Raw genomic sequence first — 23,602 nt, 5'->3', positions numbered from 1 at the left:
GGGCCCTCTCCCAAGAGCAAGCTGGCTCTGAGAATCTGAGAAGTGAAGAACTTCAAGCTTTTCCTACAGGTTTATGATAGAAATTATGCCATTTGGATATGTATCCAAATTAAATAATTGTGATTCTGTCTTTCAATGTTTGCAAAATGAACAGATATTAATATCAGAAGAAAGGGGGAACACATCCTTCAAGTCATTGCTATTGTTAATGTGGAAACTACTTCATAATGGTATCTTCACTTCTGCCTGAACTCCAAGAGGTCTTTAAATATATTTTATATATATGTATGTTTTGGAGATAGGGTCTCACTCTGTCGCCCAGGCTGGAATGCAGTGGCACAATCATGGCTCACTGCAACCTTCACCTCCTGGGCTCAAGCGATCCTCCCACCTCAGCCTACCACGTAGCTGCACGTGTCACCATGCCCAGCTAATTTTTGTAGTTTCTGTAGAGATGAGGTTTCACCATGTTTCCCAGGCTGGTCTCAAACTCCTGGGCTCGAGCAATCCACCCACCTTAGCCTCCCAAAGTGCGAGGATTACAGGTGTGAGCCACCGCGCCCAGCCTAAATATCTCATTTTGAGGCATACACAGAAATCATCCTCAGGATTCTTAGGCTCTCTCCTTCCATCTAAGTATGTCCCACAATACACCATGCATATGAATTTGACTCAATAACTACACACTTGAGGGAAATGTTAAGTATAAATTTACTATCCACCTAGTGGTAGCTAGGTAAAATTGCAGGCATAAAGATAAAAAAGAAATCATCAACTTTGTAGTTCCTCAGCTTCAAACCCAAACCTCTAAGGGGGAGGACTCAGACGCCTCAGGGACCAGGCAGATAATACAAATAAATGAAACAGACCAGGTGAGAGAATACAAGTCTTGCCAAAAGAAGAAATCCCTACTTAGTTTCAATTGATTGTCCTCTTCTGAAAATGCAGATCAGAATTGCCACACATTCTGACCGATCGAGGGAGGCCAGAAATTCTAATTTTAATGTGAAACCTCTTGATTTCTTAAACGGTGGCTCAATTTTCCTGAAAACACTAGGTGAGCTAAATAAAGCTGACAGTCCACCAGTTTTCAATGCTCCTCTATGCAGAGAGTGAATGGCATCTCCCCTAACTGTAGTATTAGACTGCCACTCACCAGCCACAGTTTGCAACTGCAAAAGAGGCATAAACTGACAGGGATCTCCTGCTTTACTATGCACACACAGCTGAACTCTCCAGCCGTGGACAACAACTAACTCTACAGGAAAAAGTAGAAGGCTAAGCTGAGCCACCCAGGGATGGCGGCAGAGGTCTTCATGGCTAACTGCTGGCCTATAGGCACTAAATTGCAGACTGCTCCTGCAGGAAGCCTTCGGGGCCTGGGAGGCCTTTATCTGGCTCAGAAGCTAGGGCTGCTTCTCGAAGGACTTCCAAATGCTCCTCAGCAGCCGACAGAGACTGGTCAATCCAGTCCAGGCCTCCTGTCAGATGGCAGGCATTCCTTGTCACCAGCACCAGATGACTGACAGACAGGAGCAGGGCAGTCGTTCTAGGGAAAAAAAAAATAGGGTCAGGTTTCCTAGGAAACGAGGGACTTTGCACAAAAGCCCAAATAGATAGACTTTTTGACTAGTATTCCCCAAACAGCACACCCTTCCCTAGGATGTTGGTAGGTATGCAATTTAAAGTTGGCTCCATGCTCAAATAAATTTGGAGATGGCTGGGTTAAACAAGGTTAACTGAAGCCTGCCTCAGAGCCTTCTGAGATGTACCTGGTAAAGCTCCAAGGTGAATATAACAGGCTGTCTCTCACAAGCTTATTTAAGACTGTGGAAGCCATTTTCTGCAGCACACCTATTAACATCTCCCCAAAGAGCGCTTTGTGAAACAGTTCAGATATGGTCAATCAGATGAGCATATTCCCCAACTGCTGCCCACTGAAACGTAGGACAGACACACCCTCACTTAAACATTCCTTATTGATTACAAATCGGTAAGGCCCAGGGCTGGTTTATCCAACTCAAAAAAAAGAAAAAAAAAAAATGTAATTGAAAACCAAAGGGAGGAGTAGATTTTTCAGTGCTGAAAAATTCACTGTAGAATACCTTTTATATAGTGAGTACCATGATGCATTTGAGAATACATTACAGATTATTAACCCATGGACAAAGCTGGGCAGCAGTAAGAGTGGCGCAGAGAAACCAAAGCTGAAGCGCTGTGACCCACTGCCGATCTGGCAACTGTTACACGTGTATGAAACAGTCATATAAATCCAAGGCAGGAAAGAATCTGTATTTCTTAAATGGGTTGCATCTGGTACAGGGACATAACAATTTCATAGGGCTAAGTACACTCTGTGTATGCACATGTCTGTTGGTAGGTGAGCACAGCTGTGGCTGACCTGTCACCTCCATTCTCACTGCTCTGGGAACCACTGCCCCACCGCCCAACTGGGTGGCACTCACAGCTAAGGCATGTCTGCTTCTGGGGTCCAAAAATCAGAGGCGGCAAGGGGAAAAGGTGGAAGGGAAGGCACAGTTAGGATGTAACATGGCGGGAAGTCTAATCATAACAATTTAAAATCTAAGACTGGCTCTTTCTTCTCCTGGGTTTCAGGAGAGGACTGGCCTCTACCACCCAGTCAGGCACCGCTCACTGAAGTAAATGGCACCCAAGGCCCGGGCAGCCTAAGGAGGCTGCAAAGCCACCCTCCCTACACAAGCCAGTCAGCCAGCCTCGCAGAGCTGATAAAACAGTTCTGGACCTTTGCATGAAAAACCAAACATGCACCCACCCCAGTCTCACCGTGCGTCCAGGAGCTTGGGGTCCAACGGAGGGTACATCGACTTCACAACATCATCCACCCTGACCAGAGGCAAAAGGTGTTCAGTACTTCACTTTCCTGATCACCTTTTCTCCTTCCTTTTTTTTTTTTTTTTTTTTTTTTTTTCTGAGACAGAGTCTTGCTCTGTCACCCAGGCTGGAGTGCAGTGGTGCTATCTCAGCTCACCGCAACCTCCACCTCCCAGGCTCAAGTGATTCTCCTGCCTCAGCTTCCCAAGTAGCTGGGATTACAGGCACGCACCACCATGCCCAGCTAATTTTTGTATTTTTAGTAGAGATGGGGTTTCACCATGTTGGCCAGGCTGGCCTTGAACTCCTGACCTCAGGTGATCCACCCACCTCAGCCTTCCATAGTGCTGGGATTACAGGCGCGTGAGCCACACACCTGGCCCCTTCCTTCCTTTCTATCTTTATTCCAATTCTTCCTTTTTGGTATTCCAGACCCGGTCTTTAATGGTTCTTTCTCCAATTGCTTCTGCATTCTCAGACAGACACTTAGGCACAAAGATTTCAGGTTCAGTCTTTGCAGAGACTATTTTGTTTTCTAGTTTTGTTTCAGTTCCTTCCAATGGTTTTTAAAAATACAGTCATACATATGGAATGATGTTCAAGATTACTACTGTATTAAAAAGGCAAATTGCCAAATAATATGTAAAGCTCAATCTGTCATTTGCATAAAAATAGATAAACAAAAGCTCTGAAATGTGGGGTTGGGAAGGATCTGGAGGAACACTCACCACTTAATAGTGGTTTTTTCCTACAATTGGGAGGGAGTAGACTTTCCAGGTCATCTATGTCTGCAGTATTTTACATTTTTACAAGCATTCATTACTCTTGTATTCAGGAAAAAAAAAATACAAAGCTAAAGGTATGTAAGACACCGAAAAAAAAGGCCATGAGTTTCATTTCGCTTCACACTGCTCTATTGGATTTATTCTACCCTGTGATTAATTTTTTTAAATCAAGTTCAGAACTACAATTCATTCTGATTTGCGTGGTACAAGGTTTTGCTCCAAATCTTTGCTCATGAACACTTGATAGGAAGAAAAAATAAAGATGTATTGTTTGATTTCTAAAAGCACTTGAAAAAAAGATGGCCTCAAACACCTATTCAGGGCTGTGGAGCTGGTGAGGACACGCAGAGACACAGTCACCCTCGGCGCCTGTCTCAGCCAGCCCCTTTCTCTAGTGCCCTGGAGCTGAAGCCACCTCCTTGAGACTAATAGGCCATCAACACACTGTGTGGGATAAATGGAGCAGGAAAAACAATGGGGACAAAACATGGCCAGAAGGAGAAAGAAGTGTGAGGGCAAAAGGACAAAGCGAGGACCCTGGCTGAATTATGGCACGGAGCATTCTAGAAGTAGTCCAAGGTACTCTTTAGGGCAGGCCTGTGAGCACCAGGGCAGGTCCACTCTCTGGACAATGCCACACCCTCACCTTAGGACCCGTGCTGATCCTACTCACCCAGGCTTACACAGAAACCTCAACCTCCTGAAAGTGCTGTCTTGTAACCTGTATCACAGGAATCTGCCTGGCCCCTAAGTGGCTCTTCGAAGGCACAAAAAGCATGATGAAGGGTCTAGCGGATACCATAGTGCAGAATCTTTAAAACTAATGGGGAAGGAGGCCGGGTGTGGTGGCTCACACCTATAATCCCAGCACTTTGGGAGGCTGAGGCGGGAGGATCACCTGAGGTCAGGAGTTTGAGACCAGCCTGGCCAACATGGTGAAACGCCATCTCTACTAAAAATACAAAAATTAGCCAGGCACGGTAGCAGGTGCCTGTAATCCCAGCTACTCAGGAGGCTGAGGCAGGAGAATCTCTTGAACCTGGTAGGTGGGGGTTGTAGTGAGCCAAGATCGTGCCACCGCACTCCAGCCTGGGTGACAGAGCAAGATTCCGTCTCAAAAATAAATAAATAAATAAAATAATGGGGAAGGAACGCCCAGTGCCCACCCACAGCCTGGGATGCAGGTTCTTATAAAGCCAGGGGCTGACCATGTAGCTACAGCCCACTGGAAGCAACTCCAGAGAAGGCAGGGAACTGTTCTGCGCTGAGTCCCTCCATGGATTATCTCCCTCCCACTCTCTCAACTCACTGAACTGCCTGGACTGAGTTCAAGCTGACCAGGTCGTGTATTCCCTCAGAGGAACTCACGTGGCAACTCAGGAAACTGGTCGTTTTTATTTGGTTAATCTTGAGGCAGAGAAAGGGCTGGTTCCTCGTGATTTACCTGGGGCCACGGCAACAAGGAACGTGTGGGCCCCTGGAACTCACAGCAGTGCCATTGTTTCACCAGGCATAGAGAGGTGCCCTCCCGGGTGGGCGGAGGGGCCAGGTGGCTGACGGGGAAAACATCCTGGCCTCGACCCTCTGCTCAGGCACGTCGCCATACCAGCCATCAGGTGGCAGCACAAACTTAGTACAGCCCTTGGCTCTAAGAAAAGGGCTTTATTTTTCCTCAGGAAATCAAGCCCAAAGGAGGGGGTGTAGCTGTTGACTGCAATCCTGCTGGTTGCCTCCCACACGGGATTTCGCAGTCAGCCTGGAATCTGGGAGGTTGAATGCCATATGGCTTCAGCTCCCACCCAGTGCTGGAAGCTGTTGGCCTGGGCCAGGGATGGAGCAGTGGGCACAGCCAGAGTGGGTCCCCCAAGCTAGTCTCCAATACAGATTCAGGCAGAGACAGGGGTGTGGGCATCTGTGTGACATGTTGGCCTGGGAGGAAGGCGTGGCAAGGGGAGCTGGTATGTGGCTGGGAAAGAGGGGTGGCCACGGGCTCTGCAGGGCAGGGTCTAGGACAGCGTCAGGACTAGGCACCTGCTGGAGCTTCCCCAAAGCCCTCTCAGATGGGTCATGCTGCAGGTGGGGATGGTGAGAGCCCACCTTAGCTGGGAAGTCTCGGTACCTAAACCCTCCTGGTCACTCTGTAAATGTGTGGGAAACAAATAGCTGAAGTTGCCTGTGCACCGTTTTATAGAAGAGCCCAGCTCTGCGGCTACCCCAGCTTCCAGCCCCTCTCTTCCCTCGTGGAGTGTGGGGACCTCAAAGCTGCCAATCGCTCACCTGGGGCTGATCCGCTTGGCCACCACAATGATGTCGCTGACACTGGCTGAAGTCTTCATCTTGGCCCCAGAGCCCATTGTCATAGCAACAAGCTTCTCTGTCAGAGTGTGACAAATCTAATGTGGCAGGGAGGAGAGAGATGAGGGCTGACCTGGCTCCACTCACGGCCTCACCATCCCCACAAGACAAATCAGCCCTGCCATGAGTCCCATCGCAGCTGGCCCCCTAACCTAATGGCCAGATGTGAAAAGTACAGAGATGAGAGGAAACGGGTGGGAAGTGGCAAAAGCCAAGGGCATGGCTGGGAGAGGAACTGGGGTGGGAGCCGCAGATCAAGGGCAGGGTGTGGGCTCTGGGAAGCCTAAGCTGAAATAATCTGTCTAAGAAAAATCATGTGCTCCAATTTCACCTTCTCACTTAGGGGAAAAACCTACTTTCTTTTTCTATTCCTTCATCTCATGGTTTAGTCTTCCACAAGAATAAATATCTCCAGCAGGGCACCCTCAGGAATGGGGCTGAACAAAGGGCAATTGTTCCCTTTAAGCACACGCTCCAATAACAGCACTTATTTCAACAACTGTCTCAGGTAATATATTAGCATGTTTGTCAAGCTGATGATGAAAGGACCTTAGGAAAAGCAGGGAAAAGGCAAGACTGATTACAGCCTTCTTCGTGGTCCACCCACAGAGCTGGCCACCCCAGGGCTTGCTTCCCCTTTCCAGGCCTACCCATGCTAGAACCAACCAACATGGGTGCGCCTCTATCCATTGCAAGGAAGCATCTCTATCTGACCTATACTTGGAGCTGGACAGTAGAGAGCAGAAAGAAGACCAAAGGTCCACCTGGGAGTTAGCCCAGACCCTTCTCCCAGCTCCCACCACAGAGACTCAAGGGCAGGTGACCTAGCAAAAGGGTCTTAAGATCCCAAGAGGAGACTTAGAAGCCCTCTCCTTGGATCTGAGGTTCCCCGGGTAGACACAGATTCCAATTCAATATGACTCCCTCCAGCTGATTCATCTCACACCACAGGTGCCATTTCTCCTCCTAATAGATGAGGACAGGAGACAAAACCCAGGCCCAGGACACATCTTGGCTGGGAGAAGGGAAATGTAGTATAGTATTATCCTCTAGCCATTATGCCTACCTAGCTCTATCAATAACCATATTTATATCTATAGCCATATTTGTATATCCAAAGAGCCTCTCAGAATTAACTAAGCCTGGACTCTGAGATAATAACTTCCTACTAGGCATTTATCCATCCCCTGAGACAGCCAAAGAAGAGGTGGGGTAAAGAACGTTTTATTAATAGTGTCTTCTACTGAATGACACTAAAGAAAAGACAAAGTTGTCTCTTTTGAAATCTTGAATAATTACTAGTCAAAGAGATAAATGTGTGATTACCCAGGTTACTGATGTAAAAAAAAAAAAACTGATATTTGCAACTGGCCAAATATTTCAGTATAGTTATTATTCTATTAGGTAGGATATTAACAGGCAAGAATTGAAAACAAATGCCAAAACCATAAAATTACCCAAAATGCAAATTGGATGCAATTTTTCAAAGATTCCAAGCTTTCAAAGAAAAAAATCCTCTGCCTTCAGATTGAAGTATGCCTGCTTTGGTTTTTTAACAGATTGTCCCATTTGGCTGACTAAAATCACAGCCAAAGAGGGCTAGTAATGACTTTCTAGTCACAGTAGAAATCCAAATACAGAAAGAAACTCACCGTACAGGCCTGAACTCTCTGTTAGTGAAAGTGAGTGTGCAGGGGGAAGCAGGGAAACCCCATTTCTCTTGGCAACTCCATGGTCTCAGGAATACACAGCTTTCTCCATGAGAAGCGAAATGGTGGCTGTGCACCTAGGCTGCCTTTCCCACAGGTCATTGAATTAAGATGACCAGATGAAATAAAGCCTTTGAAACAGCCTTGAGATTCTGTAAACAGCCGGTCCAGGCAGGAGGGGAAGTAAACCACAAAAATTCTAAGTGTCAGGTTAAGGAAAGGCCTCTTGCGAGGGGTCAGGGCCCTTTCTAAGGTCCCGTTCTACTCCATCCACGCACAGTGGTGCTTTTCGACTCCCCTTTATCCCACAGAGAGATAAGAGAGGGTTACCTTCAAGATGGCAATGCAGTGGGACATGAGACCCCTGGGGAAACAAGAAGAAGTCATCAGTGATCATCTGGAGGAGGCCCACCACCCTCCAGCTCCCACCCTTGCTTCTCAACTCACCCTGACTGGTGGGCACAGCCGAATACCAACCACTGAGAGTGGGAATACCTCAGTGTCAAAATGAACCAGCCCATGAGTTAAATGACGGAGCACCTCCCTTCCCTTCCCCCCGCTGCACCCAGTCCACTCTTCCAGCAAGCTCCACTGTGTGCCTAGCGAGTCATGCTTTATTATAACTCTCAAGCTTCTGGTAGACTGTTCCCTCTGCCCAATGTGTCCTTCCCCTTTGCTCAGCCTGGGGAACTCCTCCTCATCTTTCAAGACCCAAGTCAAAAGGTACCTCCTCTGTGATATATTCCGTAAGATCCAGCTCAACCTCCCCAACCCAGGCAAACCTAGACACTGCCTTCTCCACGTGCCTACTGCACTGTACACAAGGATCTCTTACAGTTTCTGTGATATTGACTATAACTCTGTCTTTTCAACCGTTTCAATATCTGCAGCACCTGACCCAGTACCCTGCACATAATGCCCCACAAACATGGGCCCAGGGAATGGATGGCTAAATGGATAAGGCAATGAAGTAGCAGCCGCTTCTCAAAATGTAGGGGCTCCTGTTGGATGGAGAGATCCCTGAGATCCTAAAGAAAAGGGCTGCATCTCTGAAGCCTGAGCCAAATTTATGGGCACCTCAAGGATAACCCAAGCACACCAGGGTGACTTTATAACAACCTTTGCCACACAACTATAGGCCGCAGCGTTCAGGTCTACAAAATGTGGGAAGAGAAGGAAAGGACGAACACTTTCAAGTCATATTCTGATTTTCCCCCACACTAAAGGCACAGGAAAGAGCAGCAAGTAACAGAGTGACTGTTCTTGAATGCCAGCTAAGTGCTCTGGCAAAGGACACCAGCAAAGGGCATCATTTGCCAGAAGCCCAGAAGCAAACAATTCCCATGGCCTTACGAGGCATCTTCGATCCAGTCTTCATTCTCCAGAATGGCCTCAATGTGGGGGTTGGTGATAACGACATCGTCCAGTTCTAACTCAGAGGGCTCAGACTGGGTCTCCATGGCACCAATGAGGTCCACAATGGGCCTGGAAGAAAAGGCCCCCATTAAATGGTTTCATGGTGGGTGACTGCTGCTGACCCTCTCCTCACTGAGGCCCACATACACCATAAAAGAAGGAAGGGAGTCGATAAGCTAGGGCAGAGACCACTTGTCCCGGATCCAAACCTAAGCCTAGTGGGGCTGCAGTTGAGGGTAGGGCACATGGATAGACAGGGAGTTGGGGAGGCAGGCCGGGTGCACTAAAACAAAAGAAAAGTGAAACGGAGTCAGATAAGCTACCAAGAGAAAGGGTATGGTATAACTACCTGATTACAAAGATATTAGGGATATCCTTTCAGGACAAAATTATATCCTTCTATAATGTATTTTCCCTTTAATCCTACATTTTACAGAGAGGCGGTGGTTCCTATTACCCAAACCTACATGGGCTCCCTACCTGGTCTGCAGAATAACTCTTGTGAACTACTTTGGTCCATCCCTATATCCCTGCCTTTTCCTAGTTACACTGGAAAAGTGAAAGAAGTAAAAACACCTCCAATTTTATAACAGGGTACTTTATAAAATGAGATACCATGGCATTCTGTTCAATAGAAGAGCTTTCCTGGGTCATATAAATGGGCATTTATAAATTATGAACCACTTGACAGAGATGCTGATAGGATTAAGACAGAAAGATAAGAAAAACTGAGGGTTAATCCCTGAAGGGTCTATCGATTAAAATATCCCTAAATTGAAAATAGAATCCTGCTTACAAAATATATTTCACATACAATGCATCACGAAGAAGTCTGCTGGGCAGGCCAAGCATGGTGGCTCATGCCTGTAATCCCAGCACTTTGGAAAGCTGAGACGGGCAGATGACCTGAGGTCAGGAGTTCAAGACCAGCCTGGCCAACATGGTGAAACCCCGTCTCTACTAAAAATACAAAAATTAGCTGGGTGTGGTGATGCATGCCTGTAATCCCAGCTACGTGGGAGGCTGAGGCAGGAGAATCACTTGAACCCAGGAGGCGGAGGTTGCAGTGAGCCAAGATTGTACCATTGCACTCCAGCCTGGGCGACGAGAGTGAAACTCTATCTCAAAAAAAAAAAAAAAAAATCTGCTGTGCAAAGAGAGACAGTCCTAAGTTGGGATTTCACAAAACCAAATGTTTGTTGCTCAGATGTATGGCCAGAGTGTGGGCATCTGATTTCTGTTCCTGTGGGTCTGGCTGGAAAGTGATTTGGCTTGTCCAACTGCTAAGTGAGGTGGCCAGTTTGAGACAGATGGCTGAGCTTTTATGCTAGGTGAACATGTTCATATTCAGTGACTTTCTTCTTGGCTCAGGAAGCAGAGAAGGAGGTGACTCAGGATGTTGGGAGGCTTAAGGAACATTCTTAAACTCTGAGGTCTTTACAGGGAAGGACACCTGCAGGTACCATTTTAGAACCAAAAAGCTGAGTTAGAGTTGCCCAGCACTGAACTACGTGTTCCTCTCTCTTTCTTTAGTTAGAGCCCACCCCTCCTCCTTGCCCCCCATAGGCTCACTCACTTAGAATCATAGCGCTGCAGCAGGTCTCGCGGCCGGCAGTAGCGCTGCCTGCAAACCAGCACCAAGGCTGCAAACGACGCCAGAAAGATGGTGGCCAGCACACCTATGGCAACAATCACCACGGTCTCCATGCTTCCAGAGGGCTCCTGACTCAGTCCCGCTCACATCCTCCTCATGGGCTAAAGCTTGAGAGAACATGAAGTCAGAGCAGATCTGGTCAAGAAGCCATGAAAGAGAGTGGGACAGGTGGGTCTTACCTGCTGGAAGTGGCAAACTGGGGGAGAGGATGGCAGGTGCCAGGTTCCTCCACGACACCTTCAGAGACCTGAGGGCCTGAAGAGAACCAAGGTAGAATTTATGCCATGCCCCAAATTTGCCTTTTCCTTTCTCAGAAGAATCTGCTCCCCAATTGGACTAAAATAGTTGTTTGTTTGTGTTTTTGTTTTTTTTAAGATGGAGTCTAGCTCTGCCACCCAGGCTGGAGTGCAATGGTGCAATCTCAGCTCACTGCAACCTCTGCCTCCTGGGTTCAAGCGATTCTCCTGCCTCAGCCTCCCAAGTAGCTGGGATTACAGGTGTGCACCACCACACCCGGCTAATTTTTTGTATTTTTAGTAGAGACGGGGTTTCACCATGTTGGTCAGGCTGGTCTTGAACTCCTGACCTCAAGTGACCCACCCACCTCGGGCCTCCCAAAGTGCTGGGATTACAGACATGAGACACTGAGCCGGCCTTAAGATAGCTTTTTAAACCCTAGACAAAAAGAAACATTTTAACTAGCAGCTGTTTTCACAGCCATAAAAACATGCACAAAAGAACACCCATTAAAGAGAGGAAAGATGAAACTGTATTTACTGAGGATCTATTCGGCACCAGGTTCTTTGTTAACTTTTCCAACAACAATCTTATGAAGTGGACATTAGTAACCCCATTTTACAGTTGAGGAAACCGAGGTTCAGGGAGGTTACAGAATTTTTCCAATATGCAGTCAGGAGGTGGAAAGCCCTCCACTTAAACTGAGATGGACATTCACTCTACTTTTCCTTTCTGAGGAAGAAAGAAGACTGTGAAGGTTCTGGAAAGAGTTCTAATTGCCAGTTTCAGTGTTGGAAACTTCGAAATGGCATTAAAGTGTCCATTGCCTCTTGCCAGTTTTCATTCAGGAGACTCTTTCACATCTATTTCTTTTTCTCATAGAATTATTTGTGTACAAAAGAAGAATGAAAGAAGTCCGTGCATTTGTATATACTAGTGTGTGCACAGAATTTTTTTGGTATGAACACATGGATAGGCACAAACACACATAAAATGTAACTTGGTAACAGTAGCTGCCTCCGGACAGAGGAACTGAAGAACAGGGGTCTTTCACACCTATTTTAAACTCATAAGCCAGAAGAACAAGGGCATCTCACAGAAGTACATATTCACTGCTATTTCATTGTTATTTCATTGTAGGCCTCCTGCTTGCCTCTCTTTGTGCAAGCATTCTCCCCTCTCTGGGCTTTAATTTCCCCACGTGATAAAAAGACCCTCTGAGTTAGGAGTCCTTATAACACTAGGATGGTGCTTTTCCTCTGTTTGCACTTAATTCTATCCTCCGTGTCTCGGAGGGTCCAAACGCTCTCAGTCACCATTCACTAAGTATTTATTGATCATCTACTATGCATCGTGCACTGGAGATTGGAGATAGATAGGACAGAGACCCTGATCTCAAGGAGCTGGTGGGAGAGGCAGACAGGTTACAAACCACTTCAACTCCATGTGCCTGTGCTTCCTGCAGAAGAACACAGAAAAGAGAGTAACTGTGTTTGCATGACACTTTCTGGGAACTGACACTTTCACAGGAGTGGTGAGGCTTGAGCTGGGTTTTGAAGGATAAGCAGGAGTTTGCCAGGTAGACAAGGTTGGGACGTGCCTGGCTTAAAGTGCCAAGGACGCCTTTCTCAAAGGGCTCACAGAGCTGCTCTCCCATCTCCAGCTCACTGGACCACAAGAAGGAGAAGGTTGGCATCTGCCTCTTTCTTCTGTGTGTATCGCTGATTTTGTGAGAGGTAGGTGGGGGAGGGGGCAATTCTCAGGGTCCGCCTCTATTTCTCTAGATGTGTGTTTCTCTGTACTGTCCTTTTATCCACCTCCTTTTGGCCTTTGTGTTTTTTGCCTCCTCTTATGTCTGGCTTTATCTCTGGTTTCTCTCTCCAGGCATCTTTCACTCTTCTGCTCCCGTCTCCCCCTTCTCAGTGTCTCTCCTTCCCCTCCCCCGGTCCCAGGCTTCCAAGACCACCCACTTGGTTTCCTCTCTCTTCCTGTGCGTTCTGAGTGTTTCTCTGAGCGTGTTTCTCTGGGTGTGTGTGAGCTAAGTGTGCTTCTGAGTGTGTTTCTCCGTGTGTGTTTGTGTTAGAGTGTGCGTGAGCTGTGTTTTTCTGTTTCTGTGTGTGTGAGCTGTTTCTCAGTGTGCTTCTGAGTGTGTAAGCTGTTTCTCAGAGTGTGTTTCTGAGTGTGAGCTGTGTTTCTGAGTGTTTTCTGAATGTGCTTGTGTGAGCTGTTTATCTTGAGTGTGCTTCTGAGTGGGTGTGAGCTGAGTGTGTTTCTCAGAGTATGTTTCTGAGTGTGTGTGAGCTGAATGTTTCTCCGAGTGTGCTTCTGTGTGTGAGCTGAGTGTGCTTCTGCGTGTAAGCTGAGTGTTTCTCGGAGTGTGTTTGAGTGTGTGTGAACTGAATGTTTCTCTGAGTGTGCTTCTGTGTGTGAGCTGAGTGTTTATCTTGAGTGTGCTTCTGAGTGCGTGTGTTTCTGAGTGTGAACTGAATGTTTCTGAGTGTGCTTCTGTGTGTGACCTGAGTGTTTATCTTAAGTGTGCTTCTCAGTGCGTGTGAGCTGAGTGTGTTTCTCAGAGCGTGTGTTCGCGGTCCTTCCCTGCAGTCTGCGTGGCGTTTCTTTGTGTTTTTCCTTATCTATTCTTCCCTGCGTCCTGAAGAGTAAGTTTTCCTGTTTCTCTCCGTCTCTTTCTCTCTCCCTTACTTTCCCCCTTCCCCTCCGGTTCTAGACCCACAAAGACAGAACAGACCCAAGACCCTACCCGCTTCCCCGTGCTCGTCCACCCAGGACGCCCACTCCGTCCCCGGGAGGGAGGGACCCCCAGCCCGCCCAGGACGTGCCGCACGGGCCCCGAAGCGCTCCGCGGCGCGGCTCCTACTCCTTTCCCCAACTTCGGGCGCGCGGCCCCGCGGCGAGAACAAAGCTGCGGCGCCGGCCTCCCCTCTCCCCGGCAGCTAGGCCGGGCCCCGCGCCTCCCGCGTCCCCTTCCCCGACTCGCCGCGGCCCGCCCACCCGGCCTGGCGGGGCTCACCCACCTCAGGCTGCGGCTCCCGGGCGCATCCCGCGACTGCCTCGCCGATGGCAAAGTCCGGGCGCGGGCGCGGGCCTGCAGCGGAGCATGCCGGGAAGCGCCGCGGCCCTAGGAATCCAGCCCCGCGCCCCCGCGCCCCGGCCCCGGCCCCCGGCCCGCGCCAAATCCCCGCCGCCAGGCGCCGCCGTCACCGCCAGGCCCCCCGGCGGTCGGGGCAGCTGGGAGGCGGGCCCTGGCGACCCAACACCCCTTCCTCGCGCCGCCGCGGAGGCCCGTCCGGGCGGCAGACGGAGAGGGGAGCGGAGGGTCCCTGCCTGCGCCCCGCCCGGGGCTGGCGGTCCCAGGCGGCGAGCGCCGACGGGTTCCTCAGGGGGCTGGCGGCGGAGCCAGTGTGCTCCGCCACGGACTGTCCCATTGAAACTCTGCCTCTGCCATTCATTAGCTATGGGCAACTTATTTCAGCCTCTGTGCCTCGGTCTGTAAAACGGGGCTGCTGCTTGTCAGCATCCTCAGAGTTGGTATTAGGAATGATGGGATGCAGGATGCATCGGACTGCCTGGCCCAGGGTAAAGAGTGAATCGAGAGTCGCTCTTACTTACAGCCTGACTCACGGGGCAGTGACAAGCAGGCCCACCCCTAACGACGGCTTAGCCAGGGGCAAGAGTACAAATGCAGGTCCCTTGCTAGTAGTCTTGCTGCTTCTATTCCCACACGACTCCATCCCATACATACCGAAGGGGGACTCCCCGTTGAGGCAAACACACACCCCCTACCCTGCCATCCTTGATTCTAACGATACTCAGGCCAGGCAGGGCAGGCTGCCCTGGGTGAATGGAAGTCAGACCTTGGAAGCAGGCTCAGGACTGTTTACACAGGGATTTCCAGAGTCCAGGGTACCAGGAGCATGATCTAGAAGGGAACATGCGCTCCAGCTGGAGTGGGCCAACTAAAGCACGAGGTGCAGGGCAGGATCCCAGTGGTCTGGGTCTAAGGTCAATATCGGTGAGAGTTAACAAAGGATACAGATTGGGTCCTAGGCCGCTTGACACAGGGTCTGCAAACTGGTACCCCCAAGGACACATCCAGCCCACAGAGGTGGTTTTTTTGGTTCATACTTTTGTTGTTGTTTTATCTTAATTTTTTTGAGACAGAGTCTCACTCTGTCGCCCAGACTGGAATGCTGTGGCACAGTCTTGGCTTATTACGGGTGGAGGGTGTCCAGGTTTTTGTCTTTTTTTTTTTTTTTTGAAACAGAGTCTGGCTCTGTTGCCCAGGCTGGAGTGCAATGGCGTGATCTCAGCTCACTGCAACCTCCGCCTCCCGGGTTCAAGTGATTCTCCTGCCTCAGCCTCCCAAGTAGCTGGGATTACAGGTGTGCGCCACCACGTCCAGCTAATTTTTTTGTATTTTTAGTAGAGACGGGGTTTCGCCACGTTGGCCGGGCTGGTGTGGAACTCCTGACCTCAGGTGATCCACCAGCCTCAGCTTCCCAGTGTTGGGATTATAGGCGTGAGCCACAGCGCCCGGCCAGTTCTTGTCATTTTGAACAAAGAATTAGACAAAACGCACCAACAAAGCAAGGAAAGAAAGAATGAAGCAACAAAAGCGGAGATTTATTGAAAACGAAAGTGCATTCCACAGGGTGGGAGCAGGCTCCAGCACAGGGGCTCAAGACCCCCTGCTGTAGAATCTTCTGGGGTCCAAATACTTCCTAGAGGTTTCCCATTGGCCACTTGGCGTCCACCCCATGTAAATGAAGTGGTGCCACAATCAGTCTGATTGGTTGTGGAAAGCAACCAATCAGAGGCTGAAGTGAAGTTACAAAGGTTACACTCCTATGCAAAAGATTTGGCCCGCAATCAGTCTGATTCCACAACCAATCAGAGGCTAAAGTGAAGTTACAAAGTTACACTTTTATGCAAACGTAGGATTGGTTGCGGAAAGGCAATCAGAGGTACTTTCAAAAGATTTTCCATCTGCCAAGCAGAAAGTGGGGAGTGGGGGTTGCAAAGGGAGTAGTCTCTGGTCCGTTTGTTACTTAGGTGAGGAAAGTTGGGGTTTTCCTTTTGATTTAGTTCTAGGAAGTCAGGTGAACCCTTAGGTTCCCTGCCTCCAGACCCTATTCTCCTGCCTCATCTCCCTCCTGAGAGACATGACCCCCATAAATCTTTATGGGGGGGCAGAGGAACTGTAACTGTTTCATGCCAACTTGGGGCATAGTCCCTACCTATTGGAGATCATGGAACTCTCGCCCTACTCTGTCTAGTGGAGACAGGGTGGCATCCTGATGGCCAGGGGTGGTGTCTTCACCTGGAACTGACTGGAAACCTTCTCACATGATCATCTGAAGCTTGATGGTCTCTATGTGAAAGGAAATGAATATGGTTAAAAGATTTAACAGGGCCGGGCGCGGTGGCTCACGCTTGTAATCCCAGCACTTTGGGAGGCCGAGGCGGGCGGATCATGAGGTCAGGAAATCGAGACCACGGTGAAACCCCGTCTCTACTAAAAATACAAAAAGAAATTAGCCGGGCGTGGTGGCGGGCGCCTGTAGTCCCAGCTACTCGGAGAGGCTGAGGCAGGAGAATGGCGTGAACCCCGGGAGGCGGAGCTTGCAGCGAGCCGAGATTGCGCCACTGCACTCCAGCCTGGGCGACAGAGCAAGACTCCGCCTCAAAAAAAAAAAAAAAAAAAAGATTTAACAGGAACTTCAGGGGGTGGATAATTATGCTGTCGGGAATGTTTGTTATGGAGATGAATTGAAACGTTCTGCTAATTACTACAAAGGAAGTGATTCCATAAGTTTGGAAGGAGGCAATATAAAAATGGCCACTATTATCCAGAGCAGGTGATCTCTCCTTCCACGTTTTAATAAGTACCTTATCTCCTGGCCTGATTTGGGGTTGCTGGGATTGGCCAAGACTCAGCTATTTTTACAGGCACGTATTCCTAAGTTAGGTTACCATTCATCCACAAAGACTCCAATATAGAAATACGGAGTCCTTCTCAGGCTATATTTAATTCACTTTAACAATTTCCCCCTTTTGGTCATTTTCTCAATTTTGAGAGATTGACCAAAACTTTAGTCATTCATGTCACTATCACCATCGTAAATGTACTTATTTGGTCTTGAAACCCACTGGGAAACAGTAAAACAACAGTGAGTTTTGTACAGTGGGAACGAGGACTGAGTAGAGGGTATCTCCTTATGGTGGAACATCCTGTTTGCAGGAGAAAAACAAAACCTGGTCTGTTTTAGGATCTATGTGTTTTGGTTTGTTTGGTTTGCTGGGGCCTAGCACATGAGGTCAGTCCAAAACACTGGCCTCTCATAATTTTGTTAAAAAAATTCTCCCTTTTTGGTCAGGTTCTCCCTTGAGTGAGAGTGTGACCAAAAGTTAGGGCCTTAGCACCACACTCACATGCCATCATTTTGGGTTTCCAGTCTCACCACATCATTCATAGGTTATGGTATCCTCCTGGTCGTACATTTCTTTCAGCTCTTGTCATTCCACTTGAAAAGAGACCATTTGACATTCTAGAGATGGCTGAATGCAAGCATTTAAAGCCTTTGAGATATACAGCGCACCAGGGAGACTATTATTATGACTACTGGGAGGATAATACCAACAGTTTGGAGCATACTTCATACCCAGGATCCCCATAAACCAAACCACCTAAAATTAAATCAAAGAATGTGCTAAAGAATCTACTCACTTAACTAAGAAATCTCTTCGTTAATCCCCTACAACTAAATCTCTATAATCTTCATTTGATGTATTTCTCCATAGGCCACAAGTGCCAGCAGCTGCACAGATACTTCTCTGTTCAGCCGATTCTATCATAACCTTCACAAAAGAATTTAAAATCTGTTGTGTAACTATAGCCTTTACAGTAGATGTTCTCAGAAGACCCAGTCTTTGGGTTCTAGATTGTGAAGGGGTTGATTGTCCTCAGTGACCCATGAAAAACTTTCTTTACCTGGTGAAAATACACTGTAGCATAATAATCTACTGTTATAACATCAGCCCTCTTGCATAGGAAAGCTTTTTTACAACCAGAAACATGCATTGAAAATGACAATTGAAATGTTTAAATGGCCCATGAGGTAGCCAAATGTACCTGAAGATTTGATTTTCTTCCCAGGAATATGGATTTGACAAACCAAACACTGGTTACAAACTACTTTAGCAATGTATAAGTCAGCACACCAATATATATTTAATTTGGATTATTTTATCTTTTCCATGATGAGTCATGGAATGCATAACCTGTAATAACAAAAGCTTTAAGGACTCAGGAAGGGTAAGGCTGCTGTCCTGGTTCTCCATGAGTCCATGCTTAACATTGGACTTATGTCCTCTTGAATACCAGTTGTTTCTCCAGTTTAGCTGCATAGCACTGACAACTGATGGGTTATCATAGGTAATTTGACTTAGACCATGGAGTTCATTCAAATTGTATATCTAAACAATTTTAGTATCCGCTGATTTAGCATGCAAATCTGGCAAAGTATTTTCTTGGTACTCAATTAATTTTTGTTCTACTTGGATTAACACTTTTATACAAAGAAATTTGGTTATTTCTGTGGTCTGCAGTAAGTTAACATGAATGATAGCATATACTCAGACATATTTAGAATTTTAGAAATCCCATACAATTTTGTAACATATATTAATATTCACTGAAATATAACCTGAAGAAAATTAAACATTTTTTTATTTTGACAATGCTTCCCATGTAACTAAATATGTAAGCTGAAATTTGATTTTGGGAAGCCTTTTAAATATGTTAAAGGTTTACAAAAATTTACATTCCCATGCCTTCTTATAATCTTTTACCATTCATTCAACCGGTTTGCACAGAGAGAGAGAGGCCAGAGGTCCGACTGGTAAGAAATTCTTACCCTTTTGCCACGTGTCAGGTTTCTGGGTTCTCTCTCCCCGAGCAGCCCTAGTGACCCTGGCTCAACTATATGCAAACACAATCATTGCCATGAATTAAGAATATTCACAGGCTCCATGCGGCGGCTTATGCCTGTAATCCCAGCACTTGGGAGGCTGAGGCGTGAGAATCACTTGAACCCAGGAGGCAGAGGTTGCAGTGAGCCGAGATCACGCCACTGCACTCCAGCCTGGGTAACAGAGCAAGACTCCATCTCAAGAAAAAAAAAAAAAGGAATATTCACAAATAGTTTACAAAGTCTGGACAAATTAGGCAGAGAGAGAAAAATATGACTTAAAAGTATACTCAATACACTAAAGTATCAGGGAACCTAATATCCAAAAAGTTAGTTTAAAGTTAACAAGCTGATGTGTTCCATCAATTCCTGTGAACCCAACAAAGGTAGCCTAGAAATTCCAGACAAATGGAACAAATGATGACTTGCTAGAAATGCATAGGAAACAAAATAACTATTCATAGAACCGAATAGAATAAAAGCCTTCCACTAGAAACTAAAAAACATCATGGTTTTATATATATGCATACATAAGCAAAGCCCAAAGGAGCGTAAACAGCAAACAAATAAAAATTAGAAGCACAAACAAATAAACAGGAAACCAACCCTAAATTTCTCCTACTCAGTCTACCCAGGAGGCAGCAGTGTTACCCAGAGCTCCCCCAGAAAAAAATCCCACATAATTAATATTTTATTCCTGATATACAATTCAGTATCCTTAAGTTCACCAATATCACCATATATCCTGTGCAATCAAGAAATACGCTCTCAGCCAGCCGTGGTGGTTCACGTCTGTAATCCCAGCACTTTGGGAGGCCAAGGCGGCTGGATCACTTGAGGTCAGGAGTTCAAGACCAGCCTGGCCAACATGGTGAAACCCCAGCTCTACTAAAAAATACAAAAATTAACCAGGCATGGTGGCACGTACCCGTAATCCCAGCTACTCAGGAGGCTGTGGCAGGAGAATAGCTTGAACCCAGGAGGCAGAGGTTGCAGTGAGCCGAGATCATGCCACTGCACTCCAGGCTGGGTGACAGAGCTAGATTCCATCTCAAAAAAAAAAAAAAAAACAAATTCACTCCAGGCACATAATCAGTAAGTACTCCAGTGCCAGCACTATCCGTGCAAAACAGTAAACATAGTGTGCAGCAAAGCAAGCATGTATGTGAAATTTGACTCCACACATACATACACAGCTTAACTATGTTTAAAAAGAATTGCCAAACTGCCAGTGCACTTTTTTACAACATTTCTTATTTTACTTTAATCAAGACTAAGAGCTTTAACTATGAAAATGTTAATTAGCTAAATTTCTCCAATTCTCTACCAGGTTTTAAAGAATATTTTATTATCTAAACTTTTCCACATCTTTCTTCCCTACTTACTGGTTGCTTACTACATTGTTTCATAAACAACTTTTTCAAATCTGTAATTCGAACTAACTTTTAGATAACTTCTGAATTAGACAAAATTATTATTTTTCTCACTAATATCACAAACTTTTTTGGCACATTTTGTCCTTAGTAACCTAAAACTTTAGCAAAACACTAAAAAGCAAGAAATCTTGAACTATCAGACATGGGCATTTATAGATAAGAACAATTCCACAATTTTTAAAAATATATTTCCCCATATCACAACCCTTTCTTAATTGGAAATGACCCACATATTCAATGAGCATCAAAAATAATTTTAAGATTTTAATTTACACAAAACATTTACATAAAGCATTTATCCTATTTACATGTAGTCAATTCTTTCACTTACATTTATCTAGATAACTTCTGTAAACTGAGATATTAAATGCTACCATTTAAAGTTAGTTATTTCCTTGTTAACTATGTTTTTAATAGCCAGTGAACATCAGGTGTTCACCTAAACCTAAGTAAGAGTCTCGAAGTTAAATACGTAGGTATTTTTGCTAATAAATCACAAGATTTAGCTGACAACATTAAATTACTCATGTTTGTCAATAAAAGGGGCACGCAAACCAAGACCACTTTGTTTCGGCTGGGTTTATAGTTTTATAACTTTCTATGCCAAACCTGGACACCTCAAAATATCTAGCAGAGACAAATATAAAATCCAGACAAAAGTGTTTGCTGACAGTTCTGAAGGCATTTCTATTTTTATTTTAACAATAATTTTAAAAGCAGCTTGTTTAGTAAAGTTATACTTAAGTCATGTGAACTTGAACATTGCTTAAACTTATTTATTTAATTTATGAGGGCTCTTTTACTTATAAGCCAGTTTGGTAGACGCAACATATAACAATAACCATACATACAAATAAACACATCTAGACATGTATACACACACATAAATGAAGATCCAGTACCTTTTACCTTGGAATCCTAGCCATGAGATAGCAATACAAGCTCGCCAGTTTTACTTTGTTTGCCCCACTAGGTAATCCAATGAAGGCCATGAACCAAAATTTCAGGTAAAGCAGTTTTCATAGCAGTTTGATTTTTAAAGGCCAAACCTCCCCAGATTCCAAAGAACACTGGGGCCAAACAGCACCAAAGGAGAGCATCACATATTAACCAGACCCAACCCTGTTTAGGACAGCAGCACTAAAGCCTGGATATATGCAACTCCATCCCACTTTACCATTCAACAGCAAACTCCAGATTCCAAACAATATTGGGGCCAAACAGTATTGCAACTGCAAGAGAAAATTCTAAGGAGGGCTTAGTACTAGGCCTAAGAGCCTCTGCCGAGGGCATTCCCTTTGGAGAGGTTCTGGTCCAGAGGATCCCCCAGGGTGTCCCCCTTTGGGGTACAATCTTAGAGTGTCAGATGTCTCTGACCTTAGATGGGCACCAGTGCCACTTTGCATGTTTTCCTTCCGGAGATCATGGCCTACTGTGAGCTTTCCTTTTATCCTTGGATGAAGGCCTGGACTTCCAGCACTCTTATAATTTGTTAAGGCCACACTTTCCCATGCTCTTCATTCCACTAGAGATAGCCATGAACTTTAATGACAGGAACTGGAGGCTGAGTGGGTTTCTTTTGCCCTTAGCCAGTCGAGTAGGAGAAGGGAAGAATTTAGCATAAGAAAAGGTTTAAGTCGCCTGAAACACTTGTGAGTTCGCCCCAAGCTGTGCCACATGTAGCGATCAGGTACCACAACCAGAAAAGATAGAAGAGTCCTTCCTGCTTCTGGGCAGGGCAATTATCCCCATTCACTCCTTGGCCTTCAGGCAACACTGGAGAGTAGACCCAGCCAGTTGCCCTCAATTACCAAGGAGCTACTAGGAAACAGCCACTGAAAGACTGAAAAACAAAGAAAGGAAAAATACCCAGGTCCCTTAAGCAAACCAGGCGGTGGCAGTTAGGTGCCTCCACATGGAAACCCTTTCACTTCACCTGCCACAGCCAGAAATCTGCAGTTGCCTCCATGCTTAGACACTGCTCACCAAGGGACCTGAGTTGCAAAGGAAAGGAGAGAGAGAGAGAGAGTGGGGGAGAGAGAGAGAGAGAGAGAGATTGATTACCCTGTATGGAGCAGAAAGGAGAAAAATAAACCCCAAACTTCGGGCTTACCTTTTGGCTGGCTCACCAAAATATGTTACGGGTGGAGGGTCTCCAGGTTCTTGGCATTTTGAACAAAGAATTAGACAAAATGCACTAAGCAAGGAAAGAATGAAGCAACAAAAGCAGAGATTTATTGAAAATGAAAGCACACGCCACAGGGTAAGAGCAGGCCCGAGCATAGGGGCTCAAGAGCCCCCATTACAGAATTTTCTGGGGTCCAGGTACCCTCTAGAGGTTTCCCATTGGGCACTTGGTGTTCACCCCAAGCAAATGAAGTGATGGCCTGCAATCAGTCTAATTGGTTGCTTTCCACAAACAATCAGAGGCTGAAGTGAAGTTACAAAGTTACCCTCCTATGCAAATGTCTGATTGGTTTTGGAAAGCGATCTATCAGAGGTACTTTCAATTTTCTATCTGCCAAGCAGAAAGGCAGGGTGGTTTGCAAAGGGAGTAGCCTCTGGTCCTTTTGTTACTTAGGTGTGGAAAGTTGGGGTTTTCCTTTTGATTTAGTTCTAGGAAGTCAGGGTGAATCAGCCTTAGGTTCCCTGGCTCCAGACCCTATTCTCCTGCCTCAGGCTCACTGCAATCTCTGCCTCCTGAGTTCATGCCTCAGCCACTCGAGTAGCTAGAATCACAGTCATGCACCACCACGCCTGGCTAATTTTTGTATTTTTAGTAGAAATGGGTTTTCACCATGTTGGCCAGGCTGGTCTCGAACACCTGGCCCCAAGTGATCCTCCTGCCTTGGCCTCCCAAAGTGCTGGGATTACAGGTGTGAGCCACCATGCCTGGCCTGGTTCATGGTTTTTAAAAATCAGATTCGTTGCCAACATTTTAAAAAATCAGGACTCTCACTTATAATTCTAGATTTCCAGCTTCCCCAAAAAATTCATAAGATCTCTCAAAAACACAGCCTACATTCCACCAGTAGCAACAATCAGCAGGAGAGGGCAAGTGCTGTCCGAGGCTTGCTTTCCAGACCCAGCACTACCCCATTGCCCCTACAACATATGTGCACACACTCACAGCTCACCCTTTTGGTAAGTGCCTGGACCTGTAGGCAGC

The 23,602-nt window shown here is 46.5% G+C and overlaps 1 protein-coding gene across 6 annotated transcripts; it reads right to left on the bottom strand.

Moving 5' to 3' along the window:
- Positions 1-693: 693 nt before the first annotated feature.
- Positions 694-22,854, bottom strand: TMEM98 (transmembrane protein 98). Of its 6 annotated transcripts, none has more exons than XM_055257574.2 (8): positions 22,547-22,854; positions 10,952-11,027; positions 10,695-10,879; positions 9,056-9,187; positions 8,033-8,066; positions 5,916-6,031; positions 2,806-2,865; positions 694-1,549 (listed from the first exon to the last, which is right to left on the bottom strand). In XM_055257574.2, exons 3-8 carry the CDS (start codon positions 10,823-10,825, stop codon positions 1,342-1,344), a joined length of 681 nt encoding a protein of 226 aa, XP_055113549.1. In that variant the 5' UTR covers positions 10,826-10,879; positions 10,952-11,027; positions 22,547-22,854; the 3' UTR covers positions 694-1,341. The 6 variants fall into 6 exon arrangements, with proteins under 6 accessions (XP_055113549.1, XP_063486010.1, XP_063486011.1 ...); XM_063629940.1 differs by having other exon boundaries at positions 10,695-10,873; positions 22,547-22,828; XM_063629941.1 differs by lacking the exon at positions 22,547-22,854 and adding an exon at positions 14,042-14,361 and having other exon boundaries at positions 10,695-10,873.
- Positions 22,855-23,602: the final 748 nt, after the last annotated feature.

This window comes from Symphalangus syndactylus, chromosome 20 (genome assembly GCF_028878055.3).
Source record: "Symphalangus syndactylus isolate Jambi chromosome 20, NHGRI_mSymSyn1-v2.1_pri, whole genome shotgun sequence".
NCBI lineage: Eukaryota > Metazoa > Chordata > Mammalia > Primates > Hylobatidae > Symphalangus > Symphalangus syndactylus.
Note: the sequence above shows the minus strand (reverse complement) of the source record. Positions and strands in the feature narration are given on the sequence as shown.

Excerpts from the sequence above, each read along its gene's own strand:
- TMEM98 (XM_055257574.2), bottom strand. The coding sequence starts at position 10,825 with ATGGAGACCGTGGTGATTGTTGCCATAGGTGTGCTGGCCACCATCTTT. Across the intron at positions 9,188-10,694 it reads CTGCAGCGCTATGATTCTAA|GCCCATTGTGGACCTCATTG; the intron begins GTGAGTGAGCCT and ends CTTTTCTTCCAG. Across the intron at positions 8,067-9,055 it reads GACTGGATCGAAGATGCCTC|GGGTCTCATGTCCCACTGCA; the intron begins GTAAGGCCATGG and ends TTGTTTCCCCAG.